Here is a 20500-nt window from a genome sequence, read left to right as displayed (position 1 = left end):
TCTGCTCTGAGGAGATGAATCACTGAACCCTGAAATTGTGGGTATTAAGTACTGGTTAAGTGCCTGCTATTGATAACTTCCATTCAAAAGTTAGATTTTAGAGGAAAGACATAGTCTAATAGACTTGTTTGTTCATTCATCACAGTTGCAGAAGAATCCTAGCAATGAAGGAGGCAGTGGGTGGAGTGAAGGTGATTGAGTGAATGGTGCTAATCTTCCTTACACTTGTCGTTTATGTGACACTGACAGTGAAGTTGCTTGTTCTGGTTGCTGTGAAGCTGCATAAGCCTTACGGGTTCACAAGTCAGGTAGTTTGTAAATGTAATCTTGCGTCAGAACAATTGGTTGCATAGTGCAGGCTGACATGCTCGTTTGACACGTTTAGTTAAACTACCACCTCTGAGTGAATGCAGCTGTTCAAACGCAGCTTTGTAGGTACAGACTGAATTAGATGCATGCAGGTACGGACTTACATTGCTTTAACGTAATTAGATCTTGTATGGCTTTAATTTTAAACAAGCACAATTTACAGGTTTAGACAAGCTCTTGAGTCTGCAAGTAAACTAAAGTTCATCTGGGTTGCAAGTTAAGGGAGCTCAAGTTTTCTGAAAGAAATCCTTCAGAATTGGAGTAGCATGTGTTTGTAACTCTTTTCTGAAGATCTTAAGCTTTGGAATTAAAAGCATTTTAAAACATGTCATTAGGAATTTTTCTTTTTTTTCCCCCAGAAGCAGAGGGAGGGAAACTTGCAGAATACACTACTCTAGTGTTCCATGACCTGACCTTTGAGGCAGGCAAGACACTTTTGGCTATTTGCCACTTCTCATTTGCAGATACCACACAGTTTCTGTGTTTGGGGTGGGATGAAGCCTGTAAACTAGAGGCAAGTGAGAGATGCCCCAAGGTGCAGGTACAGGACTGGAGGGTGGAGGCCTGAAGGAACCTGTGACTGTTGAAAGCGGATGAGGAATTCTTTGGTTTTGAGATGAGAGGTTGTATGGCTGTCGCATGTCAGGCAGCAATGCCATATTAATCCTCTATACATTCAGCTTTTAAATTTTAACCTCTCCAAAAAAGTCAAGAACAGGCAGTAGGATTATGGGGTATGCCAGTGAGCCGTGGCGTAGGACAGAGAGATAAGTTGGTTTTCCTGTGGTGGAGAACCCATGCCCATCTAGCATAAAAGAAATGAGCCTTTGCGTAGGCAGGTGCTTGGAGAGCGTGTGTAGATATTCAGGGCATTACTCAGCACAGGGAAACCTCAGAGGTGGCAAGGATTGCATTCCCTGGAAATTGTCAAGGTCAGCAGTCAGGTCTGGCCCAAGGCCTACAGGTTCCTCCTTAAGGGTGTGTGTGGGGGGAAGGACGTAGAACAATTGTGCGGTGGAAATCCATGAGATGAGAAGAAGGAAGACCGCACAAGTAGAGAGATCAGGGTGCTGGCAGAAGTGGTGGGAATAGGATATTGTAGGGAATGTCAGGAGGTGAGAGCTAGAGAAAAAGCTGGATTTATTGGTAGAAAGACAGGCTGTTGCCTGTAAGTGGGTTGTTCAGTGTAAGAGAGGAAAAAAATGGGTGGCTGTGGCATGGAGGAAGAGGAGAAAGAGGGAGCATCAGAGAAGACAGCAGTGGGGTGAGCAGTGGAGTGATTGCCCTATGGGTTAAGCTGAACCTCCTCAGTGCAGCATCTGTGGGGGCTATCCGGCCCCTGTGATAGCCCTTGAAATGCTTTCGTACTTTCCTAGCGTGTTTCAGGCCCCAGGTAGCATTGAAGTAGTAGTGATATTGTGAAGGGTTGCTTACCCCTTGAGATGGCGTCACGTGACCGTTCCAGATTGGTAGCAGGAACCCTGCAGTTGTTGTTTTCCCTGCCGGTTTTGTAGAGGGGCGGCTGCATGGAGTGCCCGAGCGCTAGCTTGTTGCTTTGAGACTCCTTGAGGCATGACGGTGGCGTTGGGTGCGTGCCCAGCCCTGGCCTTTGGAGTATGGGAGGTGCTGGTTTGCTTTGTGGGCTAGCCCTCACCAGGTAAAGCCACGAAAGAGGTTGGGTATGACTGGGTATGGCACTGCTAACAAGGGATCCCTTCCTGGGTACCAAATTAACAGGCTAATGAAGAGGTACAGGCAGTAGCAAACCTGTTTGTTAACAGGAGGTGACTAGGATGGCTGTGGGTTGTGGAAATGGCTAAGGGCATCGTGAGAAATAAGCACGAAGAAACACACCTGCTATCAGCAGGCTTAAATCTGCTGTCCTGGCAGCTGTGCCAGCGCGGAGGTGTGTGTGCTTGCAGCCTGAAAGGGTAGGAAACCATTGTGATAGATCCTGTTAACATCATAGGCTTTTGCAGTGGATTAATCTGGGCTTTACATAACTATTGTGTAATAAAATAAACAATCTGATACAAATTTCTACATATATGGGTGTGTATTAAAGCTAAGCGGAATGTAGAACCGTTCCCATCTTCTCAGGAGTGTATATATCATTTCATTTTGCCATCAGCCATTTGTAGCCACCATTTTCACAAGAGAAGAAGGATCCTACAGCACTAGGTCTTTATTTTGTTGCGTGATCTGTTGTGTAGCAAGGTGCTCCGTTCTTCTCACCGTGGCCTGCTGGTGAGGGTGTATGGCTCTACATTCATGGAATTGAAGTGTTTTTGTCTTCTCTGAAGTTGGTAGTACAGGGAATTTTTGTGTGCATGTGTCTTGTGGTTCGTGTGTTTTTTTCGTGGAGGTGGGGGGCAGGCTGTGCTGATGGGGAGCGTCACCCCTTTAGTTTCACGGGGATTCCTCTCTGCAGTCTCGTAGGACAAAGGCCCAAGGCAAAAAATCTCATCAAGGTTTATAGCGTCTCCAGTTCCGACCCCTTAGAAATACTGCCCTCGAGTAATAATGTTGTAACAGGATAAGGCTTCTGCTGAGAACGGGCAAAAATTCTGTAGCAGATCTTTTAGCCATCTTTAGACTGAATTTAGAAACATCCAAAGATTTTTGTTTGTAGTTAGTTTTGAAACCCAGAAGGCTTCATCCTGAAATAGGTCAGCTATTATGATAGATGATTTGACATTTAGCCATGAACCTGCCTATCTGGCGACTGTATCTATGCTTTCTGCTTTTAGTGGGACCTACTTTAGATGCAGAGTTCCTATTCAAGTAGTCTTTTTTTTTTTCTTCCCCATGTAGCTTTAGTGAGATCACTGTGTGTTTCTGTATTTAGCCTTTCTAGGCAATTGATCCTTGCAGCCTGATCTTAGAATACTCTGCAGTGCCTCATCTAGATTGTTAATAATAAATATAGGGTGCAGCTCCTCTGAAGTCATATTATCTTCCCACATAATGTACAGAGGGCATCACATCCTTCGAATAGTGTGTCCTGGCTGGAGAGAGACTGCCTGAATACACACTGAACAATACGCACTGATTTTATTTCAGACCAATGCCGAAAGAACCAAGGTGAAAGGTGTGTATAAGCATTTTCTTTGTTTATTCTAAGAGTTCATTAAGGTAACTTGTGGCAAAATATGTGTATTAAAAAACAAAAAAAGGCAGGAACTTCAAATGTGAATATCTTGTTGCTGAAGTAGAGCACCTGGCAGTAAGTGGTTGTATAAGTTCTTCACAGTTATTTTCAGAATTGTAGGACAAGTCTTTAGTGTTGAATGCTGTTAGATTTCTTCAGAGAGCTGAAGGCATTGTTTATAGATCAAAACTTCAGACCCAGGCATTCTGCTGTCTGCCAGCTAATTACTTCTCAGTCGTTCTTTGCAGTTCATTACAGTGGACTGAATTTGAGATTTGGGCATTTTATTTGCAGTCTTAGCTTCATTTTTTGTTTATCTGTTCGTATAATTGGCATTACTTAATACTCATAAAATCATTATAGTCTTAGAAATGGTGAAGGGATTAAATTTAATGTTTATCCTGTGTTAAACACTTCGCTTGCATTTGCTCTAATAACAAGTATTGAAGCCATATTTGACCAATTTTAACCTGCACTAACTTAAAATGTAGCAGCATGCCGAAGTATTACTTTTTTCAGCACTGTGATCCGTTATTGTTCCTTTTTGTGTCTGACCTAAAACCGGTCTCACTCACTTTCTTTGGCAAGTGGAAGGACATAGATTAGGTTACAGGGCACATCAGTCGGTTGCAGCTAGCCCTTGTTCCACTGTTTTATCAGTTTGCTGTTTTTGTTGCTTCCTTATTTTGCTAAGAAAAGTGGTTTGACTTGGATGAAGGAGAAGTCTGCCTTCAAGCTGAAAGAGCCAATATTTAGAAATTGGTGAATGCCGCCTTTGTTTACTGTTTGGAGACCTGAGAGTTGGATACTTTTGTAAGTCTCCAGTGGAGAGAGCTGTGTGGCTATTTTTATGCTTTAGGGAAATAACAATACCTCGTGTACTTCCAAGGCACACATAAAGTCCCTGTAGCTTTTATCTGGGGTAAGAATATTTTTGCATTTGAATACCAAAAGATTTAATTTGTCTTATATAAAATGTTTTGCTTGTGTTTGCTTGCTTTTGTACTGTGTTCAGGCAGCTTGAAGGAGTAGGTTGAGGTAAGTTTGCCACTGCTGGTAGCTGTCTTGTTTACAGTTCCGGATCTGCTCGAGACCTGGTTTGTCGTCTTGTACCAGCGTTACACTGATACAAAGATTTCATGACCTGATGTTGTAAGTTGGCATTTTAGAAGTCAGCCATGCTAGCTTAAAATTGCAACATTCAGCAGAGGACAAGGTGCAGCTGGATTGCATGCTGTTGCATATAAAATGAGTTGTCAAAATTTACTTTAAGATTAACATACTTATTTCAGAGGATCTCTTGAAAAATTCTTGAGAGAACTTGGAGCACATGCAGCAAGCTAATTGTTCCTTTTCCGCAAGGAAGTCCAACTGTGTTTCCGGCAAGACGTGTGGCTTGTCTGATAAAGATTATTTTTTCCCCCTGTTTTAAAGTAGTCTTCAAATACAAGGAGGACTGTTGCGCTCCTGTCTTCAAAACTTCCCCTGTGACTCTCACTGTTTGTTTGTTTAAGTATTTGGAATAGTGAATGGTCTGTTTTAGTAGTAGTATCCTGTGGTATCACTTAAGAGCCTGTTTCAGTGTTACGCTGACCAAGATTTAGCTGTGAACCACCACTGAAAGGACCGATCCTGCAACTCTGCCCTTCTGCCTTGTGTTGTGTTATGGGGCTGTAGGATGAGATGGATAAGTTAATTGATTCAGTGGAAAACTGATCTGTTAAATGATAAATTTTCTGTTGGGTCAGCAACCAGATCCAACACAACCAAATCCAGCTTATGGCTGTACAATTTGCATGATCTTACAGAAAGGCACTCTGACGTGGGGAGGAAAACAAACTGCTCCCGTTCAGTAACAGCTCGCAGTCAGGTGGGATTAAGCATCGCTCGGAGTGGCACCTGCAGATGAATGTACGAGGGTGTGATTGCATCTTAATGTATGTATTGTCAAGGTATGTTTTTCCCACATCCTTCTTCCTTTAGTTGCACAGGTATTTAGCTGGAAGTGGGGTAAGTAGTCTGACACAATTGTGTCTAAATTGAAGCTTTGAGAATTCAGAAATAGTTTCACTAATACAAGCTGGATTTTGGTATATTTGGGTAGGAAAATTAAATTGCTTTGGACTAGATAGTGCTCATTTAATCCTTGAATATGTTTAAAGTCACATGGGGCCAGAAGTCATCAATTATTTTTGTTTACAGGCAGGCAGATCTGAAAAGACCTGTTTTTGTTTACAAGCCGGCACATCTGAAAAGACCTATTTTTGTACAGACTCAAACACCCCGCCACACACACTGTCACTGAAGTCACCGAGAGCTACAGAACTTGAAACGTTCAAGAACTGGCCTGTAAAATGTCCTTACTTGTCTTTAAGACAGGGTTGAATATGTGTCTGCAGGCAGAGGAGGCTGCAGGCAGGGACAGAGCCCCTAGGTGGCATCCGAAGCCGTGATTTTTGGCTCTTTCAGTGTCACACGGTAAGAGGTGAGGATGGGCGGAAATTCGGTAATTCTGTAATGCCAAGGTTGAGCTGTGGAAACGAGCTGCCTGGGTGCGCTTTCCATTTGCAATAACCATCTATAGTACGAGCCTAAACTCATACCCCATTAACTGGAAGTGTATGTAGTCGTCACTTCAGTAATTCAGACATATATATCAACCTTTTGTAACTCTGCTTTCTAAATATTTAATTGAAATGCTTTTACAGCCACTTTACATCGCGTATCGATGCGAGCCAAGCCAGACAATGTAACGTGGCATATGTTAAGATGTTAATTGAGTAGCAACACACATAGGTGGCTGTTTCATAATTTTCTCCTTAGATGATCCTTGGCTCCCGTTTAAGACTTCCTTGTGCTTCTCAGTGGAATGTTACGTGAAGATATACTTAGAGCTGTTGCTCTAAGAAAGAGAAGCATTAATTTAGTAAGATTAAGAATTAAGGGCCGAATCCTGCAGGCATTGTTGGGACGCAGTGCTTATCATGGTAAGTTTGTAGTAATAGCACCTTTCCGACAGTACCACCTACCGCAGTGCGGCTGGCAGTCCTGTTATTGAGTGGTTCCTCACAGCATGCAGAATAAATAGACTTTTCTTAAACATCCTCTGACATCGCTGGAGTTCTGGAAGAGGTATCTGGATCTCTCCAAAAGGATGTGTGTTCAGTTTAGTAATTATTCCCTCTATTTTAACATGGCTTTCACAAAGATGACTTATTCTGGATCAGCACTGTTGGTATTTAGTGGTGGAGTATAACTTGCTTAATTTGGGAATGAAACAGATTTTTGGAAGAGGCAAAGAGGCAGCAGGAACCTGAGCAGAAGGAAGAGCTCCCGGTTGCTCTCACCACCAAAATACCCCATGACGAGGAGGCAAGAAGCCTGCTGCCCAGAGAGGGGCCAGGCCAGGCTGCGCGGGTAGCGTTGGCCCTCCACAGGAGCAGCCTTTTTAAGACTGCTTAGACGTTAAATAGTTTGACAAATGGCTCTTGGTGATCACCTGGGGGAGCGATTGATGCAGTGGGAAATGGAGACTTTTCATAGCTGAATAATTTTTAAAAGGCCATGTGGCCACAGTATTTCTTCCTTGGCAGCCGGCTCCAGCTGTCGTCTTGGGCATCGTTCATTTTCATATGGAAGGCTTGTTTTCAGACATATGAGTAAAAACACTGGGGCAGCGTTATGCCACCATACAGAATGAGTCGTACACGTGGGCTGCAAGTGAGCTCTTGGGAGAATCCCTTACAGCCGTCAGAGCAGGCCCTGCTCCTCTTCCTCCTGCAGGGCTCCGCTGGATGATTGCTGTTTTTCCTCTTCTTTCTCCCATGGAAAAAAACCCTTGTGTTTTTCCCCCTTTTGCCAAAGAAAACTAATTTTAGAACTTCAGAAACCTCCTGTTTTTATTATTATTGTTTTTTTAAATTTACTAATTTGGCTAGCTAAAGAAGCCTTTGTTAATTCTGCGGTACCTGGCACTAACAAGGCTGTCCTGTGAGCATCAGACTGCAGGCAGTGGAGTAATGTGTTGTGATTAACCATCTACTTCAGAGCTTAAATGCTGGAATTTAAACTGAGTGCTACACTGTTCACTGTGCCATCTTAGGGTGTCTGTATGACCTTAGTATTGGTGGCAGGAGCCTGGCTGCTTTGAGGTTTTTCCTGCCCTCTTAGAAGATAAGCGGTGTGTGTTGGGTGGGTGGTTTTTAACCGAGAGGGAGAGCCAGAGCTCTCGCACCAATACTTAAATGGGAGAGGTGATAACCACAGGATCTGGTCTGTTAAAGGTTGGTCTTTGGCATTAATGCGCTGCATCACTTTCTGGTCGTTATAATCCTTGAGACTGTGAACAGTCGGAGGTGGAAGCTTTCTAGGAAAACTGCTTTGTAGCTGTGAAGAGGGTGCCCTGTTTCAGGCACTCTGGAAGGAAAGGTGATGGAGATTGAAGGCACTAAAGCTATCACGGAGGTTTTGGGAAAAGCTGATGTGTGAAAGTTTTAGTAAACTGCTGTTACCTGTATGTAGGGATTTTCATTTTTGTGCATTTCCCTGGGTTGGGGATTAATTAACAGTGCTGCTGATAGCTGACTGCATGCTGTGTTGTTTTCTTTTTTCTTTCTAGTTTACAGCTTTTCTTATTGTATACTCTGTGGCAGGTAATAATACAACTAGATGCATGTGTATTGGCAACTTGGAAGCCCTGCAGTGGGAAATCCTTGCTGTCCGGTCAGCAGTGGTATCCTGTCTTCGTAATATCTGCCACGTGGTGTTAGCAGTGACAGAAAGTGGTTCCTTTTCACAGATTGCATTAGGGTTAGGCACAAGTAATGTTTTCCCTAGGCTGTCCAAAATGGAGCCAGCACAAGTCATAAAGCTACAGAGTCTGTTTTCAGGAGGGTGTTCCAATTTTATGCAAATATTTGTAGTATTGGGCTAAAGAGGATGCAGGATATTTGTAGTAACTTCACTGATTAGTATTAAAATCTTAATGAAAAAGTGACTCTGGGCTTCCCAAGGATCATCTAGTCTAACTGTTAGGATGTTTTGCACAGTAATTGTGGCTCCACTTGTCCCTGGAATTTTGCGAGATTGGACTCATTGCCGTTATTCACGTCTTTCTTCATTTGAGGATTAATTCTATTAATGTATGGTCAAAACCTTGTCCTCTGTGACTTTTGGGGCTGGGACCTCCATTGTGGGAGCTGTGTGCCAGTCTCCTGGAGGTGGTGCTGTCCCTCTCCTGCCAGACTCAGAGCTGCGAGAGCCAGTTTGCCGGTGTCACCTGTACAGTGGGGCCCGTGAAACAGGAATGCTGCTGCAGCTGATCGGTATTCACACAACGTGTTTGCTGTGCATGCATACTGCTGCAGGATTTGTTATGCTGCTAGCTTTAATATTAAATGATTAACAATTTGCAGTCAAAAAGCTGATAAGGGTTAGTTCCAGTGATTGCACAAGCTCTGAGAAGGCATATAGAGTTAACTGGGAAGTAGCTGGTAGGTTTGAGTGCTTTCTTTTTCCCCTCCCAACTACCTTCCTCTTTCTGGTCTCAGACATAAGGCTTCTCATATCCCTTGTGGTTATATGGCTTCAACTATTTACAGCATTAAGGAAATACTAAATATTCTTCGAGCGACTGGATTCTGCCACCTCTTGTAATACGATATTCCCATATTGCCTAGAGTAGTTAAACTGCCTATTCCTGGAAGTAAGGTATCGCTTAATTTGAGAAAGGTTGGCAGCATCTGGTTTTATGCCACTTTGAAAAAATTAACTCTCCTTGCCCTCTCTCCGACTTTCCCCTCCATCTCTCCCTCAGTGCAAAATAAACCCAACCGAGCACCTGAGAAGAGAACACACTCTTCATTCTGCTCGTGCCAAATCAGGGTCATTAAAATGGAGCTGTTTGAGTAGAAATGCATAAATAGGTCAGGGAAAGCAGACACACATACTTTGGCATAAGATAGAAGAGCAGTTTGAGGAAATGCTTTAGTCTGTTTTTTTTTTCTTTTTTCTTTCCTTCCCCCAAGGTATCTTCAGGAGTTTGTCAACGTGGCTTCAGTATTTAGGAGCTGAAGTTATTGCAGCATTCAAAATTTAACCTTTAGGTCTGAGACCAGCCTGAGACCTTTGAGAGATTTTTGAACTTAAGTCAAAAACTGAGAATGTTAAGACTGACTATCGAGCAAAAGCTGCCACCATGTTTTCCTTGAGAAGATAGAGGGCTGTAAGTCTCCTCTAATCAAAGTGGGCTTTTGCAGGAAGCATCTCTCCTAAGCACTTCTAAACCACAGGCTAAGAAATGCCCTTTTCTGTGCTGTTTTAATAGAAGCTGGGCGCTCGTGTTTGAGAAATCTGCCTGATGGTTGATGATACTTTTTCAGAGGTGTATTTGTTGAGTCAGGTGTTGTTTTGGACAGAGTTCATATTTTTGAGTAGGATTTCCCTTGACAGTAGAATGGAATTACATCTCTCGAGTGGTTTAGTGTATCTTAACTTTCCAACAGTCTACATGATAGCATCCACTTAATAAAAGTTTCATGATTAATTGTGATAGTCATTAATTCTTGTGTTGTAAAGTTTTGATTTATAGTTTTATACTTTCAGGTTCTTGTGGTGAATTGAAACCTCTGACGAGCTGATAATTCGAGAGCCACTGTAAAAAGAAGTGTTCTTCATTATCGCTCGTAGGAGACAGCCTACCCTACATCCAGAAAGATTCCTTCTTATCCTGGATAAAATTGCTTTACTATGCCTGAATTAAGTTTAGGGTCTAGTAAGTGAACTAGTTTATTTTAACTTCAGGGAGACTTTTGGCATAAAGAGCTGCAGAAGAATGAATAATGTTGGCTGTGCTTTTTGGTTGGGGCTGGTCAGTGACATGTAGATCACAGCAAGCCCCCAGGTGCTGCTAGAAGCAGCTGTCCAGTGGAAGCAATATTAGCTGTTGGCTTATAGTATAGTTTCTATTTTTAGTCTTCAAATGGGCTCAGGTCACTAATAGATTCAAACGGTTATTTTCATTAGTGAGAACATTTATCACTTTCGGTGCTCTCCTGCAGCTGTTACTAGACATGTAGCAAAGTGTGGGGATAACAGCCTCCAAACGTTAGAAATAACATCATGTAGGGCTTGATTCAGCCGTGCTTTTGTGATTGCTGGATATAGGAGGGCTACAGAATTAACAGTTGCGGGAATTTTTCCAAGACAGTTGACCAAATTAAATCTTGGTGCCTGTAGAACTGAGTGCAGCTGCAGTGCAGTAGCCACAGTAGCGGCTGAAGTATTAAGCAGTGGATGCGTTTCACAGAGACAGAAGCAGACTTATTTGTAAACTAACTTTCAGCTTTCAAAGTACATCTGTCCTGTAAGCCTGCAAAGGGAAAAGCAGGGTGAAGTAAATAAGTGGCAGATACATTGCAGACAGGATGATTGTTCCTTCACCACACCTGTCACTTGCCCTTTTATTTTCCTGGTATGACGGAGATGGTGCATCTTGCAAGTTCGCCAGGTGCAGCCTCTCTGGGCGATGGTCAGCACCGCGGAACGGTCACCGTCCCGGTGTAAAGGCTGGTTCCTCAGAGTTGCCGTTGCTTTACTTTGGCAAGGAACGACTCCACTGACAGTAAACAGGACTAGTTATGTGAGTGGGCAGAGGCTTTGTAGAATGAGGGTGTGCTCACCTGTGCTCTGGTTAGGGTGGAAGAAACCTCAGTTCGCTGGTAAGAAATTGTAACAATGTCTCCCCTAATAAACTAAGGAGCACAGAACAGGAGATGAAAAAATTGCTTTTAAAATAGACATCATGCCTGCTTAACCCATAGGACCTTTGCCTTTTAAAATGTCATGACATCTGCTTGCACATTGGAAGACATGAACTTGGCTATGCTTTTTGTGCCACCATTTGGCAAAAAGGAGACATTGCTCCTGCCCACCAGAGTTCAGTACAGGAGGGGTGTGTGTGTGTGTGCGCGTATATATCTGTGTGTGCATATATATATATGTGTGTGTGCGCATATATATATGTATAAAAATTGTATTCGGTGGTCCTATTATTGCTCTTCTGCTTGTCCTTCCAGACACTGTTGGTCAGTATTGTGGGATCAGAGGTCAAAACTCAAAGAGCCTGAACCAAATTTGAGACTTTCCATTAAGTGGCTCAGATGGATTTTGGAGACAAAAGGAGAGTTCTAGGGGTCTCCTGCCCAGTTGCCTCCTGAAAAGAAAGACTTGCCTCTTTTTTTGCAAGAAGAAAATATAAATGCAAGCAGGCATGCTTATGGGCAGTGTGACACAGCCTAGCAGGGCTGTCAGTCATGCTGGCCGAAGCATATTCTCCTGAAAAATTTAACACGCGATGTTGCATGCAAGCCTGTGGAATACAGGCTGCATTCAGACTGAGTTTGGTCTGTTCATCTCCCTGCATCCCCTTACCCTCCATGCTCCTTTTCTGCATTAAGCTAACATGTGAAGCCAATAGCAAGGTTTAGGTACCAAAATGGGCATGTGTGCCTGAGCGCTGTTGCCCGCTGTCATGAGCAGGGCTTTGTAAGAGAGCCTGTGGATGTGCAGCAGCCCGGGGATCGTGAGGCCTGATGGGGACACAAGGCAGGGGAGCAGGGTGCATTCCCGGGTGAAGGAAGTGCTTGTGCCCAGAACAGCCAGATGTTTTCGTTGACTTTTGTCAATGTGTCTTGGTCAGCTTTGAGTCTGAAGCAGTGATCTCCCTTAACAGCAGCTGCAGATTTCCATGCTTGGTGTCATTTGATTTTTGTAGTAAGACAGTGGTTTATGGAGAGTGAGATGACATTTGGGTGCTCTTTTCCTCTTCAAATACTGCATTAGACCTAAACCCCTTCCCCCTGGGCAAAGAAAAGCTTCCATTTTACTGTCTTTAGCACTCCCTTCTCACCAATCCCAGATACTCTGCTTTATCCCTTCCTTGTCATCCTTGAGTGTCTACCCAACTGTCTTCTGCCAGTGCAAAAATCAAATGCTGATGTATCTGCTTCGGTAGATGTCTGCTGCTCTTACCTGTTGAGTTTTCGGTTAAATTCTGTCGTTACAGCTACATGCAGTTCTTGTATGGGAATGGCCACTTCCACATCAGTAATAGCAGCTCCGGCAGCAAGATTTTAGACCTGGTTTCAAAATGAGGCACTCTAGCAGGCCGGACAGCCTGGTTCCTGCCTCTTTGAGCATCTGGTGCAGCAGTAGATGATATTTCAGTAGGTCTAGTTCCTGTTACCCCGCTACCAGCCCTCTCCCCTGATACTAGAGGCATTTGTTTTCTGTTTCTTGCTTGTGATTTAACATTTCCATCAGTTACCTTACTTGATCTGTCTTTGTGACGTAGTGATGCTTGCATAAAAGTTAAATAATTGATAGTGATAGTCTTTGTTCTGTGTTAATAGCAGGCTGAATTGTATTTTATTCCAGTAGGAAAAGATTGCTCCCTAAACTCAGAAACTCGTTGTTTTAGTGCTTGTTCAGTAGGTGTCCAGCATTAAAGACTATTGGTTTTTGCACATTAAAGCTCCTGCTTCTCTTCGCAGCAAAGGTAAATACCTTCAGATGATGCAAAGTTAGGCCAAGCGTGTGAAATACAGTAGTCTTAAGAAACACAGAAGCTGCTTATGGTGTGTTTATATGAAGTATAATAAGTTCCATACCATTTGCACTCCTTGGCACTTTTACTGAGGTCATTTATGACATACTTTAATTTCAGTCTCCACCCAGTCTCTTTTTAATAAACCAACTGGGAGGTAGTGAGGTGAAAGTGGAAAACTTCAAGTTGTCAGTGGAATACCAACTGTGCCTGCTCTGTAGTAGCTCTTTGGAAAACTAGAAATAAATGCCTTGAGGTGGTGGGACTTTTTTGAAGCAGGTTTTTTTTTCTTTGTGTTCAGAGATGAACAAGTAAAATGCATTTGAATTGTGGAAGAGCAAACAATAATCTGAACCCAGTGCTGCGAAGTAGTGACATCCATCCTGAGAGCTTGGCAACTTGGGGTAATAGCTCCCAATTGCAATGATAATTAAAACGTATACACAGTTTCTCATATAAACAGTTTTTATATAAAAAGAGCAAAACAGCAAGTGTTCTGACAAACAGTTACATTTGGAGTGACTTTCTACAAAAAAGTGGCAGGATGAGTATTCTTTAATAGCTTAGCACGATATTTCACAGCAAGAGATTAAGCCTCAAGTATAGTTATAGCAATTCTAAAATGTAATATTTTTGTCATTACTGTTTAGATTAATTCAAGATTTCTATTCTCTCTTTCTTCCCTCACGTCTAGCAAAACTGTACAATCTAAAGTGGACTGCATTTTGGTAAGTACAACTCCAGAATGCTTTTTAATATTTGATAAAATTGTGAGGCCAAAATAGATGGCTCTGGAGACTGACAGCTATTATGAAGCATTTTCTTGGCAATACTTTAATGTACTACTGCTAAATGTGATCAAAAGTAGTTCCCATTGCCAAAAGAATATGATATGGGTTTAGTGTTCATTTTCAGGGGAGTTTTGCCCTCTTCACAAACCAGCAGCATGATTACTATGCTGGCCATGGTTTCCACTTGTAGAGCTGTCCATATACATAAGGTGTGGAAAATGTGCCCTACTGCTTTTGTAAGCATGGTTATATTTAATACAGGGTTATGTATTGCACAGATCAGCATCTGCAAGAAGCAATTGTGCCCTCAGGTTCCATTGCTTTTTTGGCTCTTTGTTTTGTTATAACAATGATTATTGCCCTTGGCTACTTGTTGCTGTTTCCTTAAGGCAGTTGATTAATGGCTGATATTGCCTTCCAGGGAAGGAACTGTATTGAACTGTATGTTTGTACAAAGCCTGGCATGCTGATGTCCTCCTGGTCCATGAAAATATTGCAGGTGCCATAATTGTCAGATTTTTGTTTCTTTAAATCCTGCCAACCTCAAAAGTTGCACACTATTTCAGGTATTTTCCCAGAAATGAGCAATGCTACAGGTGCTGTTCAGTTATGCTTCTTAGGACAGAGAGACATGCCATTTTTGAAGAAGGAAAGCCCTTTAAATGTATAAGCATCTTCTTCCTTTTTGCATTTAAAATAACAGGATATAGACGGTCAGAAGAAATTATTTGTGGGAAACAAACACCTAGGACTGACTCAGAAAGTGGTTTTGCCTGTTTCTGTAATAGTGAGCAAGCTCTAAGTTTCTTTAAATCAGAGTCTGAGTTCATAAATCTTAAGACTAGAAGGAACTACTTGCTCTGATTTTCTATCTTTGGCATTTCATGCAGAAGTCCCAGCAGGTAAGATGAAATGACGACACAGACAACCATCTGGTTACTATCAGATAGAATCTGTCCAGCTGAGCAGAGTAGGAATACCTTAAAGTCAAGTTGTCAAAGGCTAATTCAGATGGCACTGAATTCTTTCCTTACAGTGTTGTCTTAATTTGTCATGTCTGGAAGTCTGAAGCTAACTGTATTGTTGTATTGCGAACAAACTTTGGACCCAGTTTTACCTATGCTTAAAAATTCTTGGCTGCATCTGACTGAAAAAATGATGCAAAATGTCCTTTTTTGTTCCCCTCTTTATTTTTCAGTGGCATCTGTGGACACAAAGTAGGTGAATATAAGATCTTAAATTTGTCCTGTGTTAGTCTTCAGTGGCAAAAGGGCAAATTGCACTTGCAGAACCTACTTAATGCCAGCTTTTTCTGCAGTACAAAATGGGAAGTGGGGGAGGAATTCTTTTGTAGCATCAGAGAAGGAGTAAATAAGTAGCAGGCTAATCTGCTTCTTGGAAATCATATTTAAGATGATGAGAGTACAGTAGGACTATTGTATTAAATTCTGCAGACTTGTGGGCATAGACTACTGAAGCTGGGAGTAGGTAGTTACTTGTTCGTCTAAGCCGGTATTTCCATTCACTTGTATAGGTACCCTGTGATTATCCATCAGATGAGCAGGCCATTTTTCTGAATAGTGCCCTTGCACCCGAAGCAGTTTCCATAGCCTGGCTTTGAACAGAGCAGCAGTTTTCTGGTGGTCTCATTTTCTGTTTCTCATGCTTCCTTGCCTGTCCTGCTGAGGAGTTCAGAGGAGTCCCATCAACAACGGCCAGGCCACTCGGGTAGTAGAGATCTAATGCTGTTCAGATCGTTAAAAAGGCAAAATCCAAGATCAGGATAGTTTCAGGAGGTAAGCATGAAAGCAAGGTAAACAGTCCAGAGCGAAACACTCTGGTAAGATGGTTTCTGCAGTTTCCGTAGTTTTGTAAAGCTGTGAGCTGCAGCACAGAGTCTAAAAGTGTTTAAAACTAAAAGGCCGTGAGTAAATTGTTCTAAATTGCTTGTTAGGAGCTTCCTGTCAGGCCTATTCCTTTTTGTCCTGCAGAAGGTAAACAAGCAGGCTCCTCTCTGATATGATACGTATAGGTTTGTCAGAGTGCTCCTACGATTGGGGTATTCAGACATCATCGATACCCAGCTGCCTGCAGAGAGTCTAAGTCCAAGTTTATGGCCAGGTCCATATGTTTCCTTTAAGTGCACATTCTTACACGTTGAGTTTGGATAGAAACCTCGTCAGAGTCTTTGAATCAGTCTCATGAAGCATGTAGGAGCAATACCTGTCCTCTCTGTTTCTTTCTTTTACCCTAAAAAGGAGATCTGGGACCAGCTTTCAGTTACGTTGGAAGGGTGCTGCTGATACCTTAAAGCATTTGAACTTCATCAGTTTGCCAGCAACCTTAAAATAAAAAACTCCAGTGGAGGAAAAAATCAAACTACCCTCCTGTTGTTTGTGTTTAGCAGCACCAGTCCCTGCCGCAGTGGGCAGAGTAGCACACGCGCGGATGATGCTCTTTAGCGCAGAGGCTGCCTGGTTTACAACAGGGTAGCAAGAAAGAAAAGGGAAGAGACAAAGCTGACGGCAATGGTCTTTGCTGTGGGGGCAGCTAACAGCAGAGGACTACAGAAAACAGCTAGTAGTAAGGGTACTAAGACTGCAATTTTATTTGTACAGAAGACCAAAGTTACCTGCCTTAACGTTTGTGCTGCACCATTTACGTTCTGACATACTGTCAGGTTCCTGAAGATCATAAGAAAATCAGTGTGTGCTGTGCAATCCAGAAGAGATAATTAGCAAGAATTGTGGTGTAAACAGCCATTAAAAATTCATTATGACATCTTTTTAACTGTAGTAAACATGTCTAGAAGTAGATCCTCTTATGACTTCGCTTGTTACATTTGTTGCCACATACTAATTGAACTCTTGAACCTGATTTAAAAAATGGTATGATCCATATAATCACTTAGCAGGAAGGTTAAGGCTTCTTTCCTTAATCTGCTAAAAAGAGGTCAGTGCTGGTGAGAGCTTGCTGGATCCATGGCAGTAATAACCAAAGCCACTGACTGTTGAACTGTTGTAGTGGAGGCAGCACAAATACACGGTCTGCTGCCGCTGAAGCAGTGTGCCCGGGTCCTGCTGCAGACGAAGCGGTTAGCTTGTCACTCCTTTTTGGCCCTACAGAAAACAAGGAGAAGCGCTGTGAAGCTTTGGCAGCTGTACTTGGACGCTCTGTCAGTACAAAGCTGCCATGTATTTTTAGGGCTTGTTTGGAATACTTAGCACCTGAAATATGTTTCTGTTGCTGCTGTTCAGATACAGCATATCAGATGTGTTTATTAGCAGCTCTTTTTAGAATAATAGCTTCTGTTTGAAGTATTAGCAATCTTATAGCTATCTTCCATCTTGATCATATTCCCAACAAACCATCTGACCTTGAGCAAATTATTTAACCTTCACTTATTGCTTCCCTTATTCAAAGTGAGAAGATTATTTGTTTGACTGCTTTGTTCCTCTTAGTCTGGTTGTTCAATAATAGATGTTTGTTCTGCTGAAATACGACAGGATTTAGAACCAGTCCGCCACTAGGCGCAAGTTGCATTGCCATCAGCATCGCCTTTCTTACTTTCCAGGCCTGAGAGTTGAGTTAGAGTATAGTTATATATAAATACCCAGAATGTAGATCTGAATATGAAGATCAGTCCATTTTCTCTAGAATAGTAGTATTGCAAAAAGCTTGCAGCAGTGCCCCTGGCCATTGACTCTTCTTCACCACACTCTAAGACAGAAATAACTTGTAGTTCTACCTTCATTATGTACATGTAAAATCATTCAAATTTAATGCTGTTCATCACTATGTTAATGAAAGAAGCTCTAACTCTGCTCATCATTCCTTGTATCAGTAGTAGTATCCTTCTTCATCTTATTTTACAATTGGCCTGACTGAATATTTTCTTCTTTAAAACAATGCAGAAAAAGCACATTCCCTGGAGATATCCATGGTAATTCATTTTGACAACTTTAGGGTGAAACTTCCCTAACAGTTGAGAGTTGCCAGCAGATCAGCAGTCAGAGTGCTCTGTGACACTGGAGGCTCAAGTTCAAATCCAGGTTCTCCAGTTCAAAGCAGGAACATGAATAAACTCATGTTTCCTACGTCATAAATGAATTCCTTAGCTGCATTCTGGGTGGAACTGGTGTTTGTCTCCGTGTGCCGTGAAAGGTTTCAGTGTCTAGTTACTGTCACTCAGAATGGAACCAGATGTCAAAAACTTCTATTTTCATTTTAAAAACAACAAAAAAATTATTTTGGCCATCCTGTTTTTCACAACCGCTTATTTGCTCAAACAGAATGCCAACTAGAATGAAAAAGAAAGTTGCTTTTGTTCCTGTGAGAGCCTTGTTCTGTATCTTTCTTAGGCAGCAAAAGGACAGACTCATTTGGACCAGATCTGTGCAGCCGCTGTTTTGCAAAGATAAATGGATCTCTGGTTTGATTTGTTTGCTCTACGTTTTCTGAGTTTCTTCTGTGGGATGATGGCTATTGAAACAAACAAGCAAACATCTCAGTAAAGACATCTGCTTCTTGCTATGCTACTTGAAAGTCTTTGCTGATCTGTGAGTTCAGGTTTCCAGTTCTTTGTCCTTGGTTTTTCTGTGTCAAAGTATAAGATAGATAGCTAAGATGTTTACAGTAGTGGACTTATTTTTTGTTTTGACTGAAGGAAAGTTGTAAAATAAGTGTGAACACCGCCTGTGCCGCATCTTCACTGAATCTTCCTTCATTTGATGTGGTTCCAGTTAGAGATTCCAGGAGATGTACATAACGTGTGAAGACCTAAAAATAGCAGAGGTGGTGCTTTGTGAGGGCTTTACACCTTGGTCCTGCAACCAGTTTAGCACTCTTATATAGCTTTCTAGTGCAGCCTCAAGAAGCGTGGTTTATAAATAACCTTTGGAGAATTAGACACCCTTCATTTAATTTGACAGAGAGAATCAATCCATTAAGGTCAGGAAACTTTAAGCAACATTTTTGTTTAGATCCTTTTAAGTAGAGGAAAAGGATTCCCCAGACATTTTACATTCTCTGTGGGTTTTAAAAACTATTGTAGCATAAGCTTTAAAGGGTTACACAAAGGCAAATGTTTTTCCAAGAAGATGCCAGCCTCACAGTCTTCTCTTGATGGTCTGACCCTTTTCCCTGCTGTTCCACATAATACGCAATTTTGATTTCCACCAAACAAGGTACTGACTATTTTCTCAGGAGAAAAAAGAAACTTTATATTTTGTGTTCTTTCTTTTTACTCATTTATATATGCATCCAGCTTACCACAAAGGAAAACTCAGGATGAATGAATCTTTTTTTTTTAATTCTTATCTTTTTCCTCTCTTTTTTTCTTTTTCCCTTGGTCAGAGATTCCTAGTCAGTAGGCCAGGTGAAATGATCCTCTGCTTCACCAATGTTTTTGTAATTGCATTAAGAAATTGGAAGTTTTGATACTTTGAGCAGTCTCAGTAATATAGTTGTTATTGAGTTTGCTGGGGACTTGACACTGAGAACTGGTAGGTGCCAGCAGAGGTTAAAAAGAAATTATACTTACCAAGCTTGTGAACTAAATTTTGAGAGCTTTAGAAACATTTGGAGAAAATAGCCTGGACAAAACAATAGTTCTGTTTCCTGAATCTCCCTGCGCTGATTGCCAGGTTCCATCCCTTTGGTGCAGCTCCTTCATTTCTAAGATAGTTAAGTCTAAATAGATTCAGGTCTATCTAATAAGCTTAGGTTTATCTAATTATCGTCCAGGTAGGATTACCTTAATGAACGGCCTCTGAATCCTGACTGCATATTAACGTTCCTCTCTCCTGGAGGATCCTGCCTCCAGGGCTTCCCCCAAAATGCTGAAGGAGTTGTCCAAAACGTGCTGCCACTGGCAAGGGGTAGAAAAGAGTGGGTTTTCAATGAAAACAGTGAGACAAAGTTATTACCCAGCTTTCTCTGCTGAAGACGTGAAAAATTCATAATCCTTAGCTGCCTCAACTCTGGAGATGCAGTTTTGCTGACGAGTGAATTGCTGGGTAGCTTCCACTGTCGAAAACGGTTTCTCTAACGTAATCCCGGTCACGTTTCTTCTCTCGACATACGTTGTGTCTCAAACGAGGGGCTTCGCCGGGGTGGCCTGCATAGCCGTGCCTCTGCCACTCAGGCCAGGCCTCCTGCCCCGGCCCCTGCCTCCTGCCAGAGCTGCAGCCCTGGGGCTGGCGCCCGCGGGAGGCTAACGGGTTTAGTATTTCCTTACCTCTTAATATTTCCTTAGAAACCTCACCCTTTATGTTGTACAGTAATACATCAGGTCTGAAAGAGAAACTATCTTCCAGATCTTTTTGTCACTGTGTGGATTAACACTTACCATGTGAGGTTATCTTCTTACCTGAACCGTGTCCTAGGGCATGCTTCTCTGGCATTTGCCATTTAAACCTTTCCTTGAAGAAAAGGAGATATGATAAATGCAGATTTTCTTGCTGCTGTTATATTTCCTTTAAATTCTTTCATTGAATTTGTTGCTGTTTTCAATAATGGGTTTGTTAAAGGGAAGACCAAAGGCTGCGATTTGTGCAGAGAGAATTTGGCAAAATGCACCCATTA

At 42.1% G+C, this 20500-nt stretch overlaps 1 protein-coding gene across 4 annotated transcripts in view; it reads left to right on the top strand.

Annotated features, from left to right (window-relative positions):
* Window positions 1-20500, top strand: part of RFX7 (regulatory factor X7) — a 60169-nt gene that overhangs the window by 14457 nt on the left and 25212 nt on the right. Inside the window, exons 1-2 of one of the 4 annotated variants that reach the window (XM_064517403.1) lie at window positions 11516-12744; window positions 13819-13852. The exons of 1 other annotated variant lie outside the window; for it this stretch is intronic. In XM_064517403.1, coding sequence (XP_064373473.1) covers window positions 12734-12744; window positions 13819-13852 — 45 coding nt within the window. In that variant the 5' untranslated portion in view covers window positions 11516-12733. Of the gene's footprint in view, window positions 1-11515; window positions 12745-13818; window positions 13853-13914; window positions 15712-20500 lie in introns of those variants that run through there. 2 more of the 4 variants (XM_064517402.1, XM_064517405.1) reach the window with 2 other exon arrangements.

Source organism: Dromaius novaehollandiae, chromosome 10, assembly GCF_036370855.1.
Source record: "Dromaius novaehollandiae isolate bDroNov1 chromosome 10, bDroNov1.hap1, whole genome shotgun sequence".
Classification (NCBI taxonomy): Eukaryota; Metazoa; Chordata; class Aves; order Casuariiformes; family Dromaiidae; genus Dromaius; species Dromaius novaehollandiae.
The sequence above is the reverse complement of the archived record's forward strand: the minus strand, read 5'-3'. Positions and strand labels throughout refer to the sequence as shown.